Below are 25,325 nucleotides of genomic sequence, written 5' to 3' on the forward strand. Positions count from 1 at the left end.
GTCTTTGAGGAAAATGGATTTTATACCATGCTTGGTTTTGAGGAATATCATGTCAACGTCAACCATTATGTTGATATTTTTAGTTAGTCAATGTCCTGGTTTAGTTTGTAAATGTGATTTTTTTTTCAATCAAATTTGCATAATGGTCTTAAAGGTTAATGGTTATAATTTGGACTTTATGATTCAGTATTATTTTTTAAAATGTTCTTGTTTCTTGCCAAAATGTTTTTGTTTCTTGAGGAGATTTCCTGTTCTTGAGGGAAATTTGTTCTTGCTGAAATGTTCTTTTTCTTGTTAAAATGTTCCTGCTGAAATGCCCCTGTTCTTGCTGATAGGCTGTTTGTTGACAGATGACTGATTTGATGAACTGCTGTAAAACTGCTTATACATGGAATTTCAAACTGCCATGATTTTTTCTCTTTTTATCTGTTCAGTGAACATATTTTTATTTTTAAAATAGAGCTGAATTCTCAACATTTCTATAGGCTAAAAGCAGAATAATCAGAATAGTTATCAATTTGAATTCATAGATATATTAAGCACATGGCAAAGATCAGTGAAAATGTGTACACAAAAGCACAAAATATACCATGCTTAACATCTGATACAAAACAGTGATGTCATCAAGTGATTGTGTGAATACATGAGTGTGGGTATGTTGACATAAATGGGGTCATTAAAAAAAACCTGAAAATAAAGCAAGTAGCAGAAATATGTTTCATATCTTCATAATTTAGGGTTAATACAATAAAAAACATCTGAACCATCATCTTTAAGCATCAGTTTGTGTAGTGTTAGTAGAGTAGACGAATAATGGCTGGATTAAAGAGATAGCTGGATTAAACTGTGCCTGGTTTTCACAGAACCAAATGAACTGCAGCATGTTGTGGGAATGATACCCAAGACAGCCATGCATGATCTGGGTATTAATCTAAGCCTGACCATGCAGTGACCATCTGCCTGTGATCTGGCCATTATGGAAGATGTAAAACAAACTGTCCCCCTACTCTATCTCTGATCATGAATGGGATATAGCCCTGATATGGACGATGGCGCCAATGCAAGCGCCACAAGGTGGTCATATTGGTGAACTGGTTTGGCACCGATTGCAAAGGCCCAATCCTTAAATGGTCTCTTTAAATGTCCATCATTTGTGTGTATTAGGTGCATATTGAGGCCTCCTGCGAGGGAACAAATGAGGTCGGCCTTTATGGAGAACATCAAGATTTGGGTTAGGACACAGTGTGCTGGCATGTTTTAGTTTCGGAAACTCTAGGTTTTATGTGTCTTTCTGTGTTAGTTCTTGCTTGGGTTTAAAGTTTTAACATGTTTATGTTTAGCCACTCTTTTTGTCAACCTCAGAATTATAAAATTTGGGTAGGAGTCTAGTCTGGTGGTTAAAGCATTTCCTTGTCATGTTGAAAGTCTGGGTTTGATACAGGGTTTGAAGCCCATTCCTGGTGTCCCTCCCTCACCCACACAAAACTCACTCACTCACTCACTCCATGCTTGTTTATGAGCAGACTTATGTTGGGATTGGATACACAATGCCTTTGAAAAACGTGTCAAATGTAACATGTTATATGAGGGATTATAGTTTCTCAGTAAAGTACAGATTCTAATACTTTTGTATACATGTTGTATTCATATATTTGTTGGGATTGGTTGTTTAATGATTGACGGTCATTGCGAGGTGAGGTGAGGTGAAATTGGCTTTAACGTCGTGCTTGAGAATATTTTGCTCATATGACGACGTGCATGCGTGTGTATGTGTATGTGCGGCTGCTTGTACTAGCCCAGACTGAAGCTGGTTTTATAGTGCTAGCCCACTGAGATACCATGCCGCAGTGAAGCATGAATACCCCACTCAGACACATTATACAGACTCCGAGCTGACCAGTCCTTGTTGTACCCATTAATGCCGAGTGCCAGGCAGGGAACAACAAGTACCATATTTTAACGTCTTTTGGTATGATGCGGCCGGGGATTGAACCCGCGACCTTTCGCTCTCCGGGCAGATGCTCTAACCACTACACCACGGAGGTGGTCGACGGTCATTGTACCCCTGCGACATGGGATGTTGTTCATTCTGTCAAACCCTTGTTCTTGGTAGTTGACTGTCCATATATTCTGGTTGTAGCTTGTGGATGTTTAAATGCAGCATAAAACAACAAACAAAACGTAATCAATAACCAGAGTATATACTTTGAAGTATCCAACTTACATTTAACAGCATGAGAAACTGCACTCTACTTGAGTTTGAGCCAGGAGCAGCTTGAGCAAGCCGTGACCTTCATTTTTTCTGTGTATTTTACCCGTATTAAACATGTTTTATGATAAAGGAACTGTTATACAGTTGTTTGACATCAGTCTGGTACACTTGGCTGTTGATTTCAGGAGATTTTTGTATGCATACTATCTTACATAACTTTCTTGGCTGAATGTGCTAGACCAAATAGTCTGTTTCATAAATTGGGCATTGGAACTGCAACTGAAGTAGCAGATTGTGATGTGTCTGTGTTGGTGTCCCAGTGTCTCTGTTGTGGAGGTGATGATAATGGGGGCACTACTAGATGATGATGATGATGATGATGATGATGATGATGATGTAAGATGATAAGATGACACTAATGAAGTGTGGTGATGATGATGATGATGATGATGATGATGATGATGATGATGATGATGATGATGATGATGATAATGATGATGATGATGATGATGACAATGGCAGCACTAATGATGATGATGATGATGATGTTAACAATGACAATGGCTGCACTACTACTGGGCGTGGTAGTGGTGATGATGATGATGATGATGATGATGGTGGTGGTGGTGGTGATTGGCTGCTGCTGCTGATAATAATTATGATGATAATGGATTGTCAAGTGACACACTCTTTTTCACTGTACCCTTTCTCTTTCCAGCTAAATCTCCTAAATAAATCTTCACTTAACTACATTAAAAACAGTTTGTTTTCTCATAATGACCCAATTTAATGATAATAGGACAATGGAGTTTGATACAATGAATATAATTCTTATAAAGGAAGACAGTAATCAACCCATAAGCAATTAATTTTCTTTTAAGAATGTGGAATTCGTTTTAACCATTTACGTAAATTTGGAGGCAGAAACTGATATCGGTATTATTGATTTTTCTGCATATTTATGATATAACTAAAGTTTTCTGAAAGTACACCATGCATTACCCAGGGTTCCTTGCTCTATGAAGTGCGATCTGGTTTCTCGGTGTCTGTCAAAACAACTCTGTTTATGACTGCATCTTAGAACAGGTCAGAAACTGAGGTTTCTGTCATATTTACTTGATGGTAGTGTAAGAAATAAAAACGTCATGGTGAAATTATTACTCTGGAGATTAGTTTATGTATTTATGTATGCTTTAGGACATACAGTTGATTGTTGTGGATTTGTGGGGAGATTGATATTCTTGTGTTGTTTTAATGTCAAATTAGATTTATGAAATATTTAAGCTGGTTAAAGAAACAAAACGAGCCAAACAAGTACTTTTGTATGCGTAGCTGTCGTTTGCTTTAGGATTGATATATTTAACAAGTGTTGATATGTTTGCAAAATGTCAATATCTTTGAAATGTGTTGATATTTTCAGGAAACATTGACACATTTGACAAGTGATGATATACAGGGCAAATTCCTGATATATTCAACAAAATATGCTCATGTATATAATGATTTGTGATATATTTGACAAGTGCACATATATAACACAAGTGGTCATATATTTAACAAGTGTTGATTTATTTTCATGTCTTGATATTTTTAGAGAACAATATTGATAACAATTTGCAGCATATTTGAGTGTTGATGTATTTCACTAATGTTCACATATTTAATTAATTGGTAATGTATCACCAGATATTTGGATTTTATCTGTTCCTGTAACTATTCAGCTGGTATGCTAGGGGTAGCCAAGTTGTTTAAGCGTTTTATCGTCATGCGAAGACATAACCTTGATTCCCCACACAGGTACAAAATGGGAAGCCAGTTTCTGGTGTCCCTTATAATTTGCCTTGTTATTCCTGTAGTATTTGCTAAAAGCAGCGGAAAACTATACTCACTCACTCGACCACGAGTTTAGACTCAAATGTCATCTTTCATCTAGCTCACCTGAAGTTATTGTGTCAGTTGACTGTTGTTCATGTTATTGGCCACCATTATAAATGGACATATGTCATCTTTCATTTGTTAGTGACCCATGAAGGTCTGGGTTAGAATTGATCTTCAGTAACCCATGCTTGTCATAAGAGACAACTAACGGGATCAGGTGGTCAGACTCGCTGACTTGGTTGACACATGTCATCGGTTCCCAATTCCGCAGATCGATGCTCATGATGTTGATCACTGGATTGTCTGGTCCAGACTCAATTATTTACAGACCGCCACCATAAAGCTGGAATATTGCTGAGTGCGGCATAAAACTCAACTCACTCACTCATTTGTTAGTGTCACCATTGCTATGAAGAACGAATTAGAATTGCTGTACCATGCTGCCAGAATCATGAATTGATACAGAGCCAGACTTGTATAATAATGTAATAGTTTTCATTTTCGATTTCGGCAAGAGATGTGGTTTGAAATATGCCTCAGCTGACCCAGCAGTAAATGGGTACCCGGTAGGATCAGTTGGTAATGTGGCTGCAAACCTTCTAGTGTTCTAATGAGCAGGAAATGTGAGTAAAGTTAATTTTATGACTGGATGTGTGCAGGGTAATTACAAATGAATATTCAATTTAATTATTTATAGACTGCCATCATATTGCTGAATTTGAAAAACAAATAAACACTCTATACAATGAAAATTCTTTGATGTAGACAGTTATCCTGCTGGTATTCAATTATCTTACAATTAAACAAAGTCTCATGAATCTGACAATATGTCAAAAACTGAATCAGTAGGAATTCTGAGGTTTCTGGTTTAGTAAGGTCACCATCTTTATGGTCCAATGCTGCAAGGACCTTGTGATTAGGATCATTGTCATTAACCCATTGTTCAGTATTAAACCTTGATTTAATTCAGCCCGACAGATCCGCTGATTGTTAGAATTTGCAAAGAGACATAAATTATTCATGGTATCATTATTGTATGAAAGCTCGTTATGCCTCAGAGGGGGATCACACACAAGTGGATGTGATACAGATATACAGCTGGTAGACGCAGGTAGATACGATACAGGTCAAGGATTGGTAGACATAGGGAAAATGGTGGAGGTAGGGTAGACACATGTGGATCTAACCCAGGATAGTTAGACACAGGTAGGTGATTGGTAGCCAGTAAGTAGTTGGATTAGACAGAAGTATAGCATCTGTCTACCTATAGACAGGTACATGACTGAAGTAAAGTATTGGTAGACTCAGGTAGATGGTAGACATATAACTTCTGTATACACAGGTAGATAAAAAAGTGAAAGATCTGTAGACACAGGTAGTGGATTGAAGTAAAGGATTGGTAGACACAGGTAGATGATTGAAGTATAGGATCTGTAAACAGGTAGATTATTGAAGTAAAGAATTGGTCGACACAGGTAGATGATTGAAGTATGGGATCTGTAAACAGGTAGATGATAGTATAGGATCTGTAGACACAGGTAGATGATAGTAAAGGATCTGTAGACACAGGTAGATGATAGTAAAGGATCTGTAGACACAGGTAGATGATAGTATAGGATCTGTAGACACAGGTAGATGATAGTATAGGATCTGTAGACACAGGTAGATGATAGGATCTGTAGACACAGGTATGTGAGACCATTCAATTGGAACTTGATACATGTGACAGATCATGTGGGATCACATGACACAGTCTCTCTGTTGATTGTTGTACTAATGTAGGTTTGTGTTTGACTGAAGTTGTTTCTAAACACAGGTTAAAAGCATGGCATTGCCAACAAGACACTAATTTCCATCATATTATTTGTCAAAAATGCCAAAAGCATTTCAAATAGATATCTATGTATACAAGTTGGGAATGAATAGATATGCACTATAAGAGGTGGTTAAAAGCTTTCAGTAATTTATGATGAGCCCATTATATTGTGTGCACTTTCCATTATCCAGCCAAGCGTCAGTCATAAGTATGCAGTTTCAAACACAAATGTTTTTAGTCTTGTTTAATCTGGAATCTGTGGCGTTGGACGTATGTCGTAATTGAACTCGAAGGAAGCCTAGATCTCAGTTCTCGTGGCTCCTGCTTCAAGTGTGTAAATGACTAATTTTGAATTGTTTTATTGACAAATGTTTGTCGTAATATCATCTTTTGAAATTCCCGTCTTTCTTCGCGTCAGAATCAATACTCCTAGGGGGAGATCTCGATGAAGATGCGACAATCTAAAAGCTCCATAGAATATGCCTCAATTAATGCAATTTCCCCTTGCTTCTTGTCTCATCAACATCGTTGACAGAACAATTGTGCTTTTACGTCTGCGGGTCGCGTTGTTGGCACTGCGTGTCCGCAAGTCCCACACACACCTGAGACCCAACACCTGAAATGCCGGCACTTCTGTTCACGTCTTTGAGCGTCGGGCATGGCTACCAGTAAATATACATCCCCTGCACCTGTAATAAAGGACAAACTTTGCAGAAATAAGAGCCTCGATTCTGGTTTAATAGAAACACAAGCACAGAAGTTGGTCAAACAATACGAGTCTGCAAGCAGGCATTCAGGCCTGTCTTAGAATATGCCATTACATCCCAGCTCTTTTTTGCTCTGGATGAATCCATCAATAATTTGAGAACAATGACGGTATGAATGGAATAATGCCACCCTTTCTCATTCATTGTGCATTTTCACATTTTTAGCTATTATCAAAGATGGAACCAGATGCCTTTTTTCAAGGTAATGCGATTTGCCATTTGCAAAGACAAAGCCGAGCAGGGTGGCAGCCATGGTGGTGACCTGTATCTACCTGTTTTAATGTATGCCCTGTTGGCTCGCTACATGTGTTTTCAATTTGCCTTTTTCAACACTCATACCCGTGCCTCCATAGTGTTGTGAATACAGCAAGCAGTCAGGTGGATAATGTGACTTTTCTCTTGCGACTCTAAGCTGGGCAGGAGCTTGCTGTTCTCTAAGCCACCATTTCTCTAATCACAGTCCTGTGACTGACTGTTTCTTCTTTTTGTTCAATTGCTTTGAAAGTTCAGTCGAGCTTCGGTGTGATTTTGTTGTTGCTAATGAAGTCGGGGTTTTTTTAGGAGGAGTTTGAGTGTTGCTCAATGCCGCTCTATATCGAAGTGATTTCATGTAATGGTCGGAGGTGTATTTTATATCATTTCAAATTGATTAAAGCGTTACTTAACACTTGGTTGAAATAGTAATGTCACTTTTATTGAGCTTTTATACTGCAATAAGATTTGGAATGTGAAAAAGTTTCAGTGAATTTTTTTTTTTAAGTTTCATATTTTTTGACTGATCAGCTTAATGTTTTAATAACTGCGTCTTGCATTGTACAAATGGCTTTGTATTAATGACCTAATAAAAGAGAATTATTACTCAATTAGGATCAAAATCCAGTTAGGTAGTCTTGAATCTGGCAATCAATTAGCATTTTCATTATCATATATAGGAATTTGTCATGTACCTTGAAATGACAGTGATATTAATTATAATGAGATATTGAGTACCTAGTATTCTCTTCCATAAGCAGTGATGTGTTTATAATGTGTATATGGTATATGGGATTCTTCATACTCTTTAACATTTGTCATTATATAATTGATACGCATAAATCAGTTACAGGAATCTACAGAAATCATTAGATTTTGTCTGTTTCTTTTCTTTAAAACATTTAGGGGAATTCCAATCTATTTTTCCCATGTCATATATGGATGTATTTTTCATAACATGTTGATTTGTTGAACAGGAAGTCAGATTTTACAAAATAATGGATAAAAAAAAAATAAAATAATTCTAACATGAATATGACAGACGTTGGATATATTTTACGATATGTTCGATGTAAAAAAACATGACATGTATTTTATAAAAATAAATTGACAACAACAGGTTATATATAAAAGAATGATTCTTATTGGTTATACAGTTACAGTCAAACAACCCTGAGTCACTTTGGAGGGACTTATGTGTAGATGATGTGACTGAGGATCTTCCAGGGTAATGAAACTAAATGTGAAGGGAAAGGTTTCTGTTTTGAACTTGTGGAGTAACAATTCTCTATCGAGTCTCACATTGATTTGTACTACTGAAAACTCATGAAAAAATATATACAATTTTTGTTTCAAATAGCTGTACTCTGTTGTATCCCTTTAAATTTGGCATCCTGGAATCCTGAGATTATGGGTGTTACACCTGGATCTAGTGGCGAGAGTGTTTGCTCGTCGGCGAGAAGGTCTGTGGTTCGATCCCAGGCCACTTGTACCAGAAGATGTTAAAATATGGTGCGTGTTTCCCTGTTCGCTGCTCAGCAGGAAGGGATACAACAAGGACAGGTCAGGTAGTAGTTGGTAAATTGTGTCTAAGGTGGGTTTGGTTGAGATCGAACCAGCCCTTAGATCTCATGGGAGACACTTTATGCATTTGATACCGTCTTAAACCATACACAACATTCAATACATTTGAAATATTCAACATTATCCAAACTCATTTTAATTTTTTTTCACAATTACTTGAATGCTGAATTACAAAATTACAAATGAGCTCTTCTCTTTCACACGTGACATTAGTTATTTTACATCTTTTTGAGCTGAGTATCGGCTGATGATTCTTCATCCTCGATGACATCATAGGCCGTGAAGGAGCGTCGGCGCCCAGCATTGTTTCATTTTCCACTGCCTGTTTGCACAGGTAACATACAGCATTATTTGATCATGCAGTCCTGTAAAGTGGCCCCAGATGATTCGCTTCCACCAACCACCACTGGTAATGGCCGTGTAAACCCGAGCCCAGTTCGACCGTTGTCGAGTTAGACATGTTTTCTAAATACAACACATGACCCCCACCGCAAGACAATATATGCTTTTCCTTTCGGTCAATATTTGTTAGGTAAGTTTTAGTGGAGGGCAATTGAGCCCCAAGTGCAATGTATACAGATTATTTTGTCTTCAAATGGCGGAGAATCGTCTTAGGAAGTAGGATGAATGATGACGAAGACAATATTATGATTCTGAGGAAAGATAAGGAACGATTCCAATCCCACATATAGTTGTATGGGGAGTAGTACTTCATTTGGTGCTTAAGAGATTTGGGGACCATTGTCCAGTTTAACGATCGTGTGTTTAACTCATATAGATACTGACCGGATTAGATTGTTTTTCTCTTCATATTTTCAAACAAACGCAAAATATTTTAGATGTTTTAATAATTGTATTTATATCAGACCATAATAATTTTGTTTTTCTGATAATAGTTTGTGCATCTTTTCATTTTCCTGAAAAGAATTCTCAGGCAATGCTTTCCTTTTGTATTCAAAAGGTTTGTTTGAATGACTTCATTACTTTGTTTTAAATACTGTCAGTATTTAAGTTTTGAAAAACAAGGTATCAACAAAAATATTTACATTCATGCACATATATGTAAATGTACAAATATTTATGTTTTTGATATATTTATATACATGTATGTATTGTTGATGTCTGTCAGATTCAGCAAGGCTCTCTTTTATTTCACGTTTAAATCAATACTTCGGAGAATTCAGGGATTCAGACCAGATAAAATCTGATTTTCAAGTAAAGTCAGACCATGTTAAGTTCAGTTGTTTGATAAGATTTTGTGTATTTTGTCTTACTCTGAGAAGGAATTTTTGAGGCAACACTTTTGTAAATGTATTTTATATTGATTATTTACTGACACTGTTGCACTCTGGGAGATGAAAATACAAGAACTCCTATATGGTATTTATTTTTTACATTTCGTTGTTTGTGTTAGTTACTTAGTGAGGGAAAAAATTTGCTACATCTGTGTAAAGTGCTGGATGTAAATTATTTTTAGAGTAGTAGGTACAGATTTTCACTGTCACAGAAATCTATAATTTCTTTAATTTGCTTAAAATGAACAGAAACTACGCTATACATTTGTTGAGTTATCCACCGGGATTTTTGCATTTGAAACTTATTATATTAACAATAATTTCTGAGAGAGAGCAGTAAGGCAAATGATGAAAACAACAAATATGAGTTATACGATGGTTGCCTGTAAATATTCAATCTCGAAAAAACAAACAAGTGGTTGATATTGTGAGCACTGTCTATCTCTGTTAGGGCACATTGATATGCCAACTAGCAAGTCACTAAGACTGACCTCTTGACCATTAAGTCATATCTTTTCAGTGTGAAGCCCATTTCTGGTGTCCCCCGCCGTGATATTGCTGGAATATTGCTAAAAAGCAGCGTAAAACCATACTCACTCACTCATATCTTTTGAGCAGAGTAATATGACCCACTGGATGATATAATTCATATTCTAACAATCTGATGACATCATCATAAGGGGTGAAACAGTATACTGCAGTATTAGTAGAACCGCGGTAGTTTACCTTTGGTTTGGTATACCGTAATGCAATCCCAAAATTTGGTATTTCTGGTTTTCGTACCATCATTTTATTTATGACAGTTTTTTTCATTCAAAATAACAAAGATTATGGTTGTTGTTTTTCCCATGTTATTAAACAATGTAATGATTGACTCTTGTCAGATTTCTGCATTATGATCATATCTCACATACCGAACTGAAACAGCCCGAAAAGAAGGCCTTGTACCGCTATATGTACCATACCGTGGTAAGAGCATACCGTTTTCCCTTCTTATCATCATAGATGCTCACACTATCAGTCACCAGTTTACCTGGATTTGTCCAGAATTGATTATTTAACACACTACCATGATCAAAAATCAATATAAAGCAACAATTTGTCACCTCGGTGATACATGTGTAAATTAGGGGAGTGGAAGTTAAGAGTTTGGTGTGTGTTGGTGAGGAATTTCTGTGACTTGTAACAGCAGTGATGTGATGATGAACACAACAGTTGTCATATTTTGCATCATTCTGAGAAAGACGATCATGAACATCCAAGACCTCATCTTTTAACCTTTCTGATGACATCACTCTCTTGCTAATGCAACTGATCCTGAGCCAGGAGTTATGACAAGTGAAACTGATGCACTACTGGTCATCTAGGGTAGGCTAGTGGTTAAAGTGTTCGCTCATCACTCCGAAGACCAGGGTTCGATTCCCACATGGGTACAACGTGTGAAGCCCATTTCTGGTGTCCCCTGCCATGATATTGCTGGAATATTGCTAAAAGCCGCCTAAAACCAAACTCACTCACTCACTCATTGACAGATTCTAATGATTCACGATTATATCACTTTTTTCGAAAAATATATAAAAATAATACCGTTTCATATATTGGATTATACCATGCCATGTACACGGCTTGACTGTTTGATATTCTCATAGGTGATGGAGATTGGGGTTTCTTTCAAAATTATAAATTGTTCCTGAAATTGCTGAGTTTTACTGGAGAAATCATGCAAGTGATTTCCGTGACATTTCCATCTTATGGTCGATACATAGTTTCTCTATGATTTCGCATAATGACCTCTTGTTGCATCAGTTTATGCACATTCACAATGGCTATTGAATTCCTGGATCAGTCAATCAACTGAACCGATAGCATAACATAATCTGTATTGTTTAAACACTAAAAATTGTTTGCTGGACACAGTGGATGTCTTGAAAAGATAAGTAATGCCAAATATATCAATTTTCATTTGTATTTCTTGAAATTGTGTAAAGAAATCAATCTTTTCGAAAAATACCGTAATGTTGCATGGTTGGTCCTCTACCATATATTTATAAATGCTGACAAGTGTAAATTTAAAATGCAGGTTAAATTCTGGTATCTATTTTTCTAATTTATATGTCTCCATTTTACAATTTTTACCCTTCCAACATTTACAAAGCAATCCTGTTAAATGGAGGCAGAACTTAATGCTTTGGCATCAAGGTTAGAATGTTGAAAAAACATTCATCAGGACAGCGACTTACGGAGAACAGGACATTAAGTTGGAGGAGATAGAAAAACATGTTGCTGTAGAGACACCTGAAGCCCGGCTGGTACCCTGCTGAGAGACCATACTTGCTCCGTCTGGAACCATTTCTGGCAATTATTGAAATGCGAGTATTCGTATATGGCACAGATCAAAAGAAATACATGTTGACATTTGATTGGCACGTTGGAAAATGTACCTGTGTTATTTTCCCCTTGTTAATTTCTGTCATCTTGAATGCAAACAGTACGTCGACAGCTTCTCTCAACCTCAACATCAAATTATTTTTTACCCTCAGATCAATAAATTTTATTGGCGTGCAATAAATCCTAAGCCATTTATTCTTGCTTTATTTCCAAAAGCAGTCTCTCAGTTTCAAGAAATTTATGGTCATTGGGAAACAAAATTTACGTTAGTTTTCCAGACCTTTGCCAAGATTTGCAAGCAAAACTGTGTTGTGAGGTGGAACAAATCTGAGATTTGTTTGTACCATAGTGTAATGGCTAGCGATGACGCTATGGGGGGCTTCTCATGCTGTCCTTCATGAACTGCAGTGGGCTGAAACTGATTCTATTGTTCGCAGGGATGAATTGCCAAGGGCTACTCTCAGCGAAAGATAGCTCAATTGTTCTTATGTCAATATGAGTAATTTACAGCTTTTAAATGAAGAATTCTGTTTTTGTGCGATTTATGATTTTTCTGGTCAGTTGAACATCTTACGCAAACTTTGCGCTGACTGGTACCGTAGACCATTACCTGTTAGGTTGTGTTGTCATTGGTTACCATCAGCTGATGACCAAAGAGCCTTCATCAGTAACCTGCTGAGCTTATTGTACAGTGTAAACATAGTGTACGAGGAATCAGGGCTTCAGTCAGCGTGTGCTGATAATATCTGTCATTTTATTGTTTCTTGTACTGCATAAAAAGGGGAATTAATTGATATTTTTGACAAAATTTACCTTTTAACATGTTCATGTGTGAGTCTATGATGTTCTTAATGTTTCAAAGATTTTTTGTGGAATTCTGATTTTTGCCTTTTTCACTGAAGTAACAATTCCTCAAATAGATCCAATTTAAATGACTTAAAATGTGAATATATTTTATTTCAGGATGTTTGAATATAATTCTGTAAACCAAGTTATTATATTCACAGATATTTATCAGTGAAAGCTAGTTTGATATTCAACTTAAATTCTATTTTATTACCTAAATTTGTTTTATCTCAAAATCTCTACATCCGGAAAGAATATCTCAATTATATGTCATATAGAAATTGAGGCTAGATATAATCAGTTTAGCAGCTCTTTTTTGGACTATCAACTGCATCCAGACATTAGACTCTTTTGTGTACCACACTGTAACCATTCTGTGCGTACACCTTAGTTGCCCATAAAATATCGGGAATATGAGACAAGATCCTGATGTCCCCTTTAATCACTCTCAGGGAGACTCGACAATCAGCAGCCTCATGATTCTGTTGTGATGTCTTCACGTTTATAGCCCTATACACACCACACTGCAACCTGATAACTCCCCAGTTCTAAACTTGACAAATAATATATTACATTCCATTTTAGAAAGATGACTATCTCCCTTACACCATATTGCTGTCCTAAATTTATATCCAAATCGGGTAACACCTGTTTTTGGTCCACCTTTTTTAAGTATCTATTACGGTTTCTATATAAAAATATTCTTTACCTGACAACCCCTCAGAACTGCGTAACCTTGGTTACGGGTGACCAGGCATCGTTAATAGAGTGGCCGATCTTGGTATCACACCTGCTCGTGATTCAGGTTACCACGACGATCACGTTCATTTCATTTGGATTGAGTCCATTTCTCCAGGTGATTGCTCCTTTAGTAAGTGGAGGCTTGGTCATGATGATGTTATATTCAAGCACTTTGTCCATGAGAAATCTGATAGTACAGAGGTGTAGTGCGTGGCAGGTTTATGGCAATCCTTACAGGTGCATATTCATAAATGTAACATGTTAATTTACCCGTGGTTCGTGGGGATAATTCTGTAATCCATGACTGCTTTAATAGAATGCTGAAGAAACTGAGCTGGAAATTGTAATTGTTTGATGGATTTAATTTTTTTATCAATTTTATGCTTGAAGATCTTTTACTATATCTTTTTGCAAATTTCTTGACATTATACGACCCATTTGTGCAACTGGAATTATTTGTTTAGTGAAGATTTATTTTATCAGAATTGAAGTTTGAAATGTGAAGTGATTCTTAATGTCTCAGATTAGGTTTGTGATAATATATCACAGAATCTAATGTTGTTGTTTTGTGTGACCCCGGCCCTAAAAGAGCTATAGGGAAACACAGTGTTGATGAGGTTATATAACATGACATTCCAGTTATATTGCAATGAAATTAGTTGTAAATTAGGTGCATAGTTAGTGACTGTTTATTGTAGCCTTAAACGCTATTCAAGTTATATCATGGTGTCAGGTTAATGTGGAAGGGCAGCCTGAAGTCATGCACTTGTCAGAAGTTTACCACTCTGGTAAAACCACAAGCTTGGGTATAGTGCTGGCAGAAACTGAAACATATGGAGGACAGACAAGGATTCCAACCAATAATTATAGGTTTCTGGCGTACCAAGGGGACATAACTTTGTGACGCCTTAGATAAACACAGCCACAGTAGTTGTAAAGTGGGGATTCCAGGCAGACTAGGTCCCTAGCAACCCATGGTAGTCGTATAGTGGGGATTCTAGTCAGACTACTAAAGTAGTTGTATAGTTGGGATTCCAGGCAGACTAGGTCCCTAGCAACCAATTGTAGTTGTATAGTTGGGATTCCAGGCAGACTAGGCCCCTAGCAACCAATTGTAGTTGTATAGTGGGGATTCCAGGCAGACTAGGTCCCTAGCAACCAATGGTAGTTGTATAGTGGGGATTCCAGGCAGACTAGGTCCCTAGCAACCAATGGTAGTTGTATAGTGGGGATTCCAGGCAGACTAGGTCCCCAGCAACCAATGGTAGTTGTATAGTGGGGATTCCAGGCAGACTAGGTCCCTAGCAACCAATGGTAGTTGTCTAGTGGGGATTCCAGGCAGACTAGGTCCCTAGCAACCAATGGTAGTTGTATAGTGGGGATTCCAGGCAGACTAGGTCCCTAGCAACCAATTGTAGTTGTATAGTGGGGATTCCAGGCAGACTAGGTCCCTAGCAACCAATTGTAGTTGTATAGTGGGGATTCCAGGCAGACTAGGTCCCCAGCAACCAATGGTAGTTGTATAGTGGGGATTCCAGGCAGACTAGGTCCCTAGCAACCAATTGTAGTTGTATAGTGGGGATTCCAGGCAGACTAGGTCCCCAGCAACCAATGGTAGTTGTATAGTGGGGATTCCAGGCAGACTAGGTCCCTAGCAACCAATTGTAGTTGTATAGTGGGGATTCCAGGCAGACTAGGTCCCTAGCAACCCATGATAGTTGTATAGTGGGGATTCCAGGCAGACTAGGTCCCTAGCAACCAATGGTAGTTGTATAGTGGGGATTCCAGGCAGACTAGGTCCCTAGCAACCAATGGTAGTTGTATAGTGGGGATTCCAGGCAGACTAGGTCCCTAGCAACCAATGGTAGTTGTATAGTGGGGATTCCAGGCAGACTAGGTCCCTAGCAACCAATGGTAGTTGTATAGTGGGGATTCCAGGCAGACTAGGTCCCTAGCCACCTAGATCTGGACCAGACAATCCAGTAATCGACAGCATGAGCATCGATCTACACAACTGGGATACAATGACACATATCAACCAAGTCAGTGAGCCTGACCGCTCGATCTCGTTATTCGCCTCTTACAACAAGTATGGGTTACTGGAGATCAATTCTAACCCAAATCTTCACAGGTAGTTACGATCTGGAATGTTGCTGATGTGTTATAAAACAACATTCAACACTGAAATCATTCACTTTGTCATCTCGATTCTTTGTAGCTTGTCACTAACAGGATTCAATCTGTGGAGTTTTAAGGTTAGACAAGGTCCCAAGCTACCTATACTGGTCCAAACCACCATAATCTCTTGTATCCAAACCTACCGAAACCAAACCTCCTGCAACCAAACATCCCCTTGAATCAGAAACCTTGCTAAAGAGACCAAATCCCAACTGTGATTGCTGTTAACAAGATTCCTAATGTGTCGTCTGTCACAAGGTCGAGAGGGACACTCTTTGTTTTTCTTGTTCATCCAGCAAAGCCAGGCATATCATCAAGTGAAGTGCTTCTGTATTAAAGAAGGGTTACTCCTGCGAAACAGCAAAGCCGGGAAAATGGACATCTCTCCAGACGAATCACTCAATCAATCACTACTGATGCTGATCAGTGGACGAAATCAGATAAGCATCAAAATTAAGCAGAATGGCTCATCTGTGCATTTATCCTCAGTTTACTGGTCACGTTAGCGCTCGTTTGCCTGACGTTTCTTCCCGTTAATGAACTTGGGGTTGCGGTTTCAGCTTTGATGCCGACAAGAAATTTGTTTCCTAACAAAATGACTGTAGAGACATTTCTCTTTAAGTGCCAATAAAGAAATAAGGTTCAAACCCATGTGTTGCTTGGGCTTTGAAGAAAATGAGTCATTCGCCATCTTCTCTTGTGGATGGTTGTGCGACCAAGGCGAGTTTTTGGTCCGTTTTAATACCAAGAAGAGGCTGACATGAACATGCTTCTCACACAATTTGGTCTTAGTTGATAATTATCCCTGATTAACAAGCCATCAAAGGGCTAATTTTCCAGCGAGATGAGTTTACTGGGGTCTAGCTGTGTAGGTTACTGAATGGTGGCTTGCGAATTAGCATCATGGTTAATTGCAAAAATAGGTAATGTTGTTTAGCTGGGGGTGAAAGTGAAGCAAAGTTAGGTTTCCAAGGTGAAATAATTCACGCACTAATTTGAGGTCCATTATACTTAAATTATTGCTCCCTAAATAGATCCAGCTAATGAGATACTTCCTACTGAACTAAATGGCAAAATAATTGTTAAGAAATTATTCAAATGAAGAAATATGTTGTATTAGTTAGGAAGTTCTTGTAAACCTGTAAAGATATCCACTTTAGGTTTTTCACAAATCTAAGGGGAAATATTTTTAGTTTTGTAATAATTTGTTTTGATGTATGTTCAGAGATATCCCTGAAATGCTTCCTGCAAAAGTTTGTTATCAGACAAGCAGAGGCAGTGGGGTAGCCTCGTGGTTAAAGCTGTAAAGACACAGGTTCGATTCCTTTCATGGGTACAATGTGTGAAGTCCAGTTCTGGTGTTCCCTGCCATGATATTGCTAGGATATTGCAGAAAACCATACTCACTCACTCACTATTAGACAAGCATAACAACCAGGAAACGTGACTAAAACATTGTTTATGATTTCTTTAAACCCGATGAGCAACAGAGGCCTGGTCACTTACTTGGTTTCACAGGATACTTTGAACATTATGCATAGAGTGAGAAAGTAACAACTAATATAACTTATTAAGAATCCTGTAGGTACTGGGCATAACTGAGAATACTGTGGGTACAGGCATAACTGAGAATCCTGTGGCTACAGGCATAACTGAGAATCCTGTGGGTACAGGCATAACTGAGAATCCTGTGGGTACAGGCATAACTGAGAATCCTGTGGGTACAGGCTTAACTGAGAATCCTGTGGGTACAGGTATAACTGAGAATCCCCATGGGTACAGGCATAACTGAGAATCCTGTGGGTACAGGCTTAACTGAGAATCCTTTGGGTACAGGCTTAACTGAGAATCCTGTGGGTACAGGCTTAACTGAGAATCCTGTGGGTACAGGCATAACTGAGAATCCCCATGGGTACAGGCATATCTGAGTATCCTGTGGGTACAAGGTATAACTGAGAATCCTGTGGACACGGATATAATTGGGAATCCTGTGGGTACAGGCTTAACTGAGAATCCTGTGGGTACAGGCATAACTGAAAATACTGTGGGTACAGGCATATCTGAGTATCCTGTGGGTACAAGGTATAACTGAGAATCCTGTGGACACGGATATAATTGGGAATCCTGTGGCTACAGGCTTAACTGAGAATCCTGTGGGTACAGGCATAACTGAAAATACTGTGGGTACAGGCATATCTAAGAAGCCTGTGGGTACAACCATAACAGAGAATCCTGTGGGTACAGGCATAACTGAGAATCCTGTGGGTACATGCATAACTGAAAATACTGTGGGTACATGCATAACTGAGAATCCCGTGGGTACAGGCATATCTGGGAATGCTGTTGGTACAGGCATAACTGAGAATCCTGTGGTACAGGCATATCTAAGAAGCCTGTGGGGACAGGCATATCTGAGAATCCTGTGGGTACAGGCATAACTGAGAATCCCATGGGTACAGGCATATCTGAGAATCCTGTGGGTACAGACATAACTGAGAATCCCCATGGGTACAGGCTTATCTGAGAATCCTGTGGGTACAGACATAATGGAGAATCCTGTGGGTACAGGCTTAACTGAGAATCCTGTGGTACAGGCATATCTGAGAATCCCGTGGGTACAGGCATATGTGAGAATCCTGTGGGTACAGACATAACTGAGAATCCCCATGGGTACAGGCTTATCTGAGAATCCTGTGGGTACAGGCTTAACTGAGAATCCTGTGGTACAGGCATATCTAAGAAGCCTGTGGGTACAGGCATATCTGAGAATCCTGTGGGTACAGGCATAACTGAGAATCCCCATGGGTACAGGCTTATCTGAGAATCCTGTGGGTATCATGTGGGTACAGGCATATCCTGTGGGTACAGGCATATCTGATAATCCTGTGGGTACAGACATAACTGAGAATCCCCATGGGTACAGGCTTATCTGAGAATCCTGGGTACAGACATATCTGAGAATCCTGTGGGTACAGACATAACTGAGAATCCTGTGGGTACAGGCATATCTAAGAATCCTGTGGGTACAGACATAATGGAGAATCCTGTGGGTACAGGCATATCTGAGAATCCTGTGGGTACAGACATAATGGAGAATCCTGTGGGTACAGGCATAACTGAGAATCCTGTGGGTACAGACATAACTGAGAATCCTGTGGGTACAGACATAATGGAGAATCCTGTGGGTACAGACATAACTGAGAATCCTGTGGGTACAGACATAATGGAGAATCCTGTGGGTACAGGCTTAACTGAGAATCCTGTGGGTACAGACATAACTGAGAATCCTGTGGGTACAGGCTTAACTGAGAATCCTGTGGGTACAGGCATAATGAGAATCCTGTGGGTACAGGCTTAACTGAGAATCCTGTGGGTACAGGCTTAACTGAGAATCCTGTGGGTACAGGCTTAGCTGAGAATCCTTATAGTCTAGAGCATGCTGAACATACCTGAGAATCATTTGGCATTACTGAGCTCTAGTGGAAATTTCTGCTATCAAATCATTATATCATAGACTTGCCAAGGTCTTTTTACAGATTGTTGTCCTATTTTTGATAAAAAAGAATTAAGAAAGAAGTTCCATTTCCCATGCCAACATCATTGAGTTTGAATATTCTGGTGTGGTGTATTAAACAACAAACATGTTCCCGCACAGTTTTGTGTAAATGTAATATTCTCATTTATCCGTCTGTATGATCATCCAAAAATAGACTTCTCGCTAGAATGTTGCAATTGTTTACTTGCAATGGTTCTTCTTTGACACATTTTTTTAACATAAAGAAACAGGACTTTAAGTTCTGAGATATGAGTTAGATTATTTAATCAAGTTGACACAAAATGAATAATTTAGTCATATTTCTAATGAATACAACAATTATTCAATCATCCTCTCAACCAATCAACCACTTAACCAAATCAACCTCTCACTCTCTCATGAAATTCAGGGAAATTCAAATTATATACTTTTGTTTGGTATTTGGTATGTACTGATGAAATTCAATGTTTTTAGATAATGATTGGTTGTCATCTACATGTTATGAAATCACCAGCCAACAGTTGCCTATTTTCTGCTATTTTTTAACTGTTATTTCTTTTGTAACATTAGGTAGACAGAGCCTTCCAGCAGTCACATGTTTGCACATCTGTATTTCTTTAGGACTACTGACTGCAGACATGTGATAATTTATTCAACTGTTGAGCAAATTGATTTCATTTATGCATTTTTTCGGATCTGCGATTATTTATAGGTCATTTATTCAGCTGTGGAGAAAATTGATTTTGTTTTCACTTTTTCTTTAGAATATTTTTAGGTCAAGACCCCATTATTTATCCCAAGTGACCTTGTTTAACCCACTCATGTTAATCTCTCCGTGTATATAAATTGTTTTTCCTAGTAACCCTTCGCCTACCGCTATATTTCTGTACCACACTCAACCTATAAAGTCTTACCTGACAACAGTATGAGGATGTATACCTAGACGTCAATATAACAGTACATTCAACAAGTTGCTGTCTGTAAATCGTCCCACTGGCCCACATTAAAATTTAGACGTCTCAGTTGTACATTTCATTACAGATCTACAATTATATTAAATAAAGGATATTTTCCGTTGCATTTGAAGACAAATAGAAATTACAATATGCAAATGAAATGTTATTCTTATTATTTCTCTTATTATTATTACTCCATTGTGGGAGATGCGTATTGTGATATATCTTATTCGTATTGTTGGGATTCGGGGTAAGGTGTTGTAAGTTTCATTCACTTGGAAAATGCTGATAAATTTTGAGTATCATCACATCTAAAAAGAGTTGTCATGGAAACTGTGTTAAAGTCTTCCTATATGGAAAGTGAATCATATTTACAAAGAACTTTATTGTTGAAATTGTGTCAACTCGACTAAATGTACAATGAACAATGCTATGTGTACTATGTTATAGTAGATCTGACTTGGGGTATTTGATATTTGGATCAGCTGGCTGTGTATTTGCTAAGTGTTTAACACACGTGGTTTGATTCAACAAAATATGAGTGAGTGAGTATGGTTGTCGCTTTAAGCAACATTCCAGCAATATCTCGGGGGAGACACCAGAAATGGGCTTCACATATTGTACCCATGTGGAGAATCAAACCCGGACCTTCAATATGATGAGCGAACACTTTAACCACACGGCCACCCCACAGACCCCTCCCTCAACATTATGACCAGGTATATATTTCTTCAATGAGGTCTTGCAGAATGGTTTAAATCATCAGGGCAAAATCTCACTGACTAGTGTTGTGTTGGAGAGTTAAGTCATTGCTAAAGATTGCTGAAGATGGCAAAAGATTGCTAAAGATTCATGAAGATGGCAGAAGGGGACCACGGATGTACAAGAACCATGGTATAACCAATTATTAAAATTAAAAAACAAAAGCACTGAACCTCAAAGAGTATTCTTCAATCTTAAAAACAATTTTAAACAAACATTTGGATAAATGTTCTGTGCATACAAATCTGTGTGATTACCTTACTGAGAGAGTGTTCATTTATTTATGGTTCCATTCTTAAAGGCAACTCATTAATTCCAGACTCTCCGACTGATGATATGTGCTAACACAGGTTCTGTCGCTTGTGAAATAGTATTTGTAAATATTCCGTTTTCTCTTTTGAAAGCCACTCCTTAACTAGGCTGAACACAAATACCTCTTCCTACAACTAATTATTGATGCTTTTAATCAGACATATCACTAGGAAAACATCTTCTTACAATCACACACCATCTTGAACAAAACCTCTCATAAACCAGAACACATATATAGAATAGTTGAGACGAATTTCAAATTCGGATTATGAAATTTTAATCATAGTTTATCATGACAAAAGAGGCATTTGAAAAGAAGGATGAATAATTGACAGGAATATATCATCCACTACAAAAACGGGGTTGGGTGAGCCAGTAATTACTGGGAACTGTTTGAAGGTAGAAAGCCGTCAGTCAAGCTGGACTGCAGTTCGGGTAATGATATGCTCAGCTATTGTTTTACTATGGCCTCCTCTGTGTTCATTCATTCAAAACCTGTGACCAAATTAAGGGAGGAGGACCTATTGTGTTCTTTTCATATTCACATCCTTGAGTTAAAGGGGCCCAGAATTTGAATTAAATTACTAAGGATTATTTGAATTGTTACAATGCTTTATGTTAATGGTTTAATTAAGCGTAATTTCTACAAGATTTTAAGCAATTAAATTTTACTTTATTGTTTTTAGAATTACACTTTCTTGTAATGTGTTAAAATTGACTTTTTAAAAAATTCAAATTCAAATTACACTTTAATTAAGAGCTGTCTTTGTTGCTGTTAATTGATTCAGAATCATTGAACAGGGTAATGGGTTTTATCATAGAGAGTTTTACTGCAGCAACAAATAGCCCTGTTTAACTTGAAAATTTGAAGTTGTCTTTTCAAGAAATATGATTAAAGGAGGTCTGACTTTCTCTTTGAATTATTTTGATTCTTTTTGCATCAGAAGATAATAGTGGCAGTGGTTAAAATAACATTTTTACTTTGATTTTAAGAAATTAATTTTGATAAGACAATGATTTTTGTAGAAAGCTACATTATTTTGTCAAGTTATGTATTGATTGATTGATAAGTGTGCATGTGTTGATGGAGGTGGGAGGGGGGGCGTGCATTTCGTGTCACTGCTGCATCAAAACACATGCAATGTTGCTTAGTAAAAGAATAGGTGAAGACATTTTAATAATAATTATGATTGTAATAATTTCCTAATTGATGTTTCCCTCATATCATGATAAGGTAAATCAGTATTATTTCAAGGATTTAAATGTTTGGTGGATTGACAAACTGAAAAATACCATTAAACAAGACAGAAGACAAGCATCTCATGATTTATGTATTGAGTCTGTTTTGACGCCCATTTTCTGTACTCCCAGTGATATCGAGCAAATATCAAGTGATATCACCTCTTAGATGCCTGAAATATACTTCACGTTTGATAATGAATATATTGTATGTGCAGTGGCAGTAATGCAGTAATCATCAGTGATGTCATATGATGACAATTGTTGATTTCAGGAGTGTGGTGAAGCGAGGAAAGAGCCTGGCTTTCACGCAGGATGAGGAGAAAGTCATCTTATCGGACAAGTCTGGAGATGTCTACAGCTTCCCCGTTTCTGAGCCTGACAGCCAAGGGGAGCTAACTCATGGCCACCTTTCCATGGTGCTGGATCTGGTGAGAAACCGTTTCTCAATTTGATTCAAGTTCAATTCATCCCAAGTGTCACTTCAGTGATCATCTTGCATACATATTGCTGGGATTTATACCTGTGTCTTTTATATTCATTGTTGGATCAACAGCTAATGCCACAAAAAATCCCAGTCTCAATTTTTTATTTACTAATTCTGGTTGTGATATTAATTATTAGTTATCTTCATCATTGTAAAGATGACTTATGTTTCACTGAATTATATTAATAAAGAAAAACTGTTTTTGTACTTGAACATTTTTATTTAAAAAGTGTTCAAATACATCTGAGTTGAAGATAATAAGGAATATATAAAATAATGTTGTTGTTTTTTGGTTTTGCTTTTGCTTTTGTTGTTGTCTTTTTGTGTGTTGTTTTGTTCGAAATGCCACCCAAATCCCTTTACTAAATTTTGCGAGAGTAAATTTGTTGACTTTGAGTGTTTAATGAAATATGGGTCACAGTATGTGAATTATTCATTTTGAAACAATTTAATCTGTAGTAGATTGTAAGTTCAGAAAAATTTCTTGTTGAAACTTTTATTTATTTATTATTTGTTAAATTATTCTTTTCATGATTATGTCATTTGTCTCAATATCTTAAACTCAGTTTTTCAAATGCACATTTATTTATGCTCCATGCTGTTTCTCGGCCTATCGGCTATGTCACTGAGAACAGTGGAGAGTGGAGAGCACACTGGCCTTGCTCAAATGAGCTGCATATTTACGTTATATACACAAAATATATCTCCATTACCAAGGCAATTCTGAACTGCTTCCATAGAAATATGCATGAAATATTGACATACACCTAATTGTGTGTCAGCTCTGTGTAATTTCTCAATGTGGGCTTTTTAGCTTGTGAACCAGTATTCCTTCACAAATCTCTCTCAGTTGATTGAATGCAAGCATCAAGTATACACAAAGTCTACTGCACTGAATAATACACTGGGACATCGCTGTTGAGAGTTTCTGCAACATTGTACCACAGTGTTTGAAAGCAAACAACATAGAGAATGACAGAGAGCATATATCAATTTTTGAGGAAAACAGCGAGCTTGAAATTTGGTGCCTTCAAAACCTGTCTGTGATGTCATAACCTTTGTGTAGAGTGACATCATAATAGAAACTTGCCTTGCAAGACATGCTTCATTATAAGGATGCTACACACTTTCAATGCGGGTAAAGTATTTCAGAAATGGATAACCCACAGTTGTTATATATTGTCCAATAAAATACTGCACGCATGTCTACCCACTAGATGGACCCAGGGGTGTACAAATATTCATTCTATTAAGAAATTCGTGGATAATTTCTCATCTTATTAACAAATAAAGGCAAGAATTACAATATCTAGGCATCAACATCAAAATTAGAATTCATAAACAGTAATATTGTCAACGACGGGAATCGCGAAAAAAGATATTCAGTGTACACGTTCCTTCGTCGATCATAACGTGGAAGAATAGTTTTTGCACCTATCCCCGGCAATAAATTTCATTAATCTACTTTGATGTAATCTCTTCCGAGTCATATTGCACGTGCTGAACAGGAAGTGACAGTGAAATGTGTTCTAAAATCGGGAGCTTATCATAAAAACAACAACAACTAAAGGCAACCAGGCACAAAAACTAGTAAGACCACGAGAGCTGGGGTTTACACAGTTTAATGGACAACTTTAGCAAAGGGGACGGGCAAAATTATTTTATTTTTTAGATGTACGGAGGGTTAATTTTGTTTTGATTTTCAAGTGTATAAGACGTCTTTTGTTCCTTATTTGTTTGTGTGTTTCTGTAGCAACAATGAGAAAGTTAAAATACGTGAACTGTTCCCGTTGATAATTGTTTTTTATGACATTGTGTTCTTGTATTTTTCATTAAAACACACTTCATTTTAACATGTCTCTCACGAGTGAAGTGTTCAATTTTAGTTGTTTAATGCACACAGACGTAAGAACAAGGATCTGTAAGATATCTGTCATGAATATTCATTAAAGGCAAACTAACTCAGGAAAAACATTTTTCATCTGCCACTTAGATGTTTTACACACGTCCTTTGTAATGCTATTAGTATTAGTATAATGCTTGTGTAACACTTCATTGAATGCTCCCGTTATTTGTT

The 25,325-nt window shown here is 37.5% G+C and overlaps 1 protein-coding gene across 1 annotated transcript in view; it reads left to right on the top strand.

Moving 5' to 3' along the window:
• The window catches only part of LOC124286762 (tRNA (guanine-N(7)-)-methyltransferase non-catalytic subunit WDR4-like), a 151,506-nt gene that overhangs the window by 105,707 nt on the left and 20,474 nt on the right, over window positions 1–25,325 (top strand). Inside the window, exon 5 of the mRNA XM_046723191.1 lies at window positions 23,036–23,192. Within this exon, the coding sequence (XP_046579147.1) occupies window positions 23,036–23,192 (157 nt within the window). The remainder of the gene's footprint in view (window positions 1–23,035; window positions 23,193–25,325) is intronic.

Source organism: Haliotis rubra, unplaced genomic scaffold (assembly GCF_003918875.1).
Source record: "Haliotis rubra isolate DU_JTF1 unplaced genomic scaffold, ASM391887v1 Scf390, whole genome shotgun sequence".
Taxonomy (NCBI): domain Eukaryota; kingdom Metazoa; phylum Mollusca; class Gastropoda; order Lepetellida; family Haliotidae; genus Haliotis; species Haliotis rubra.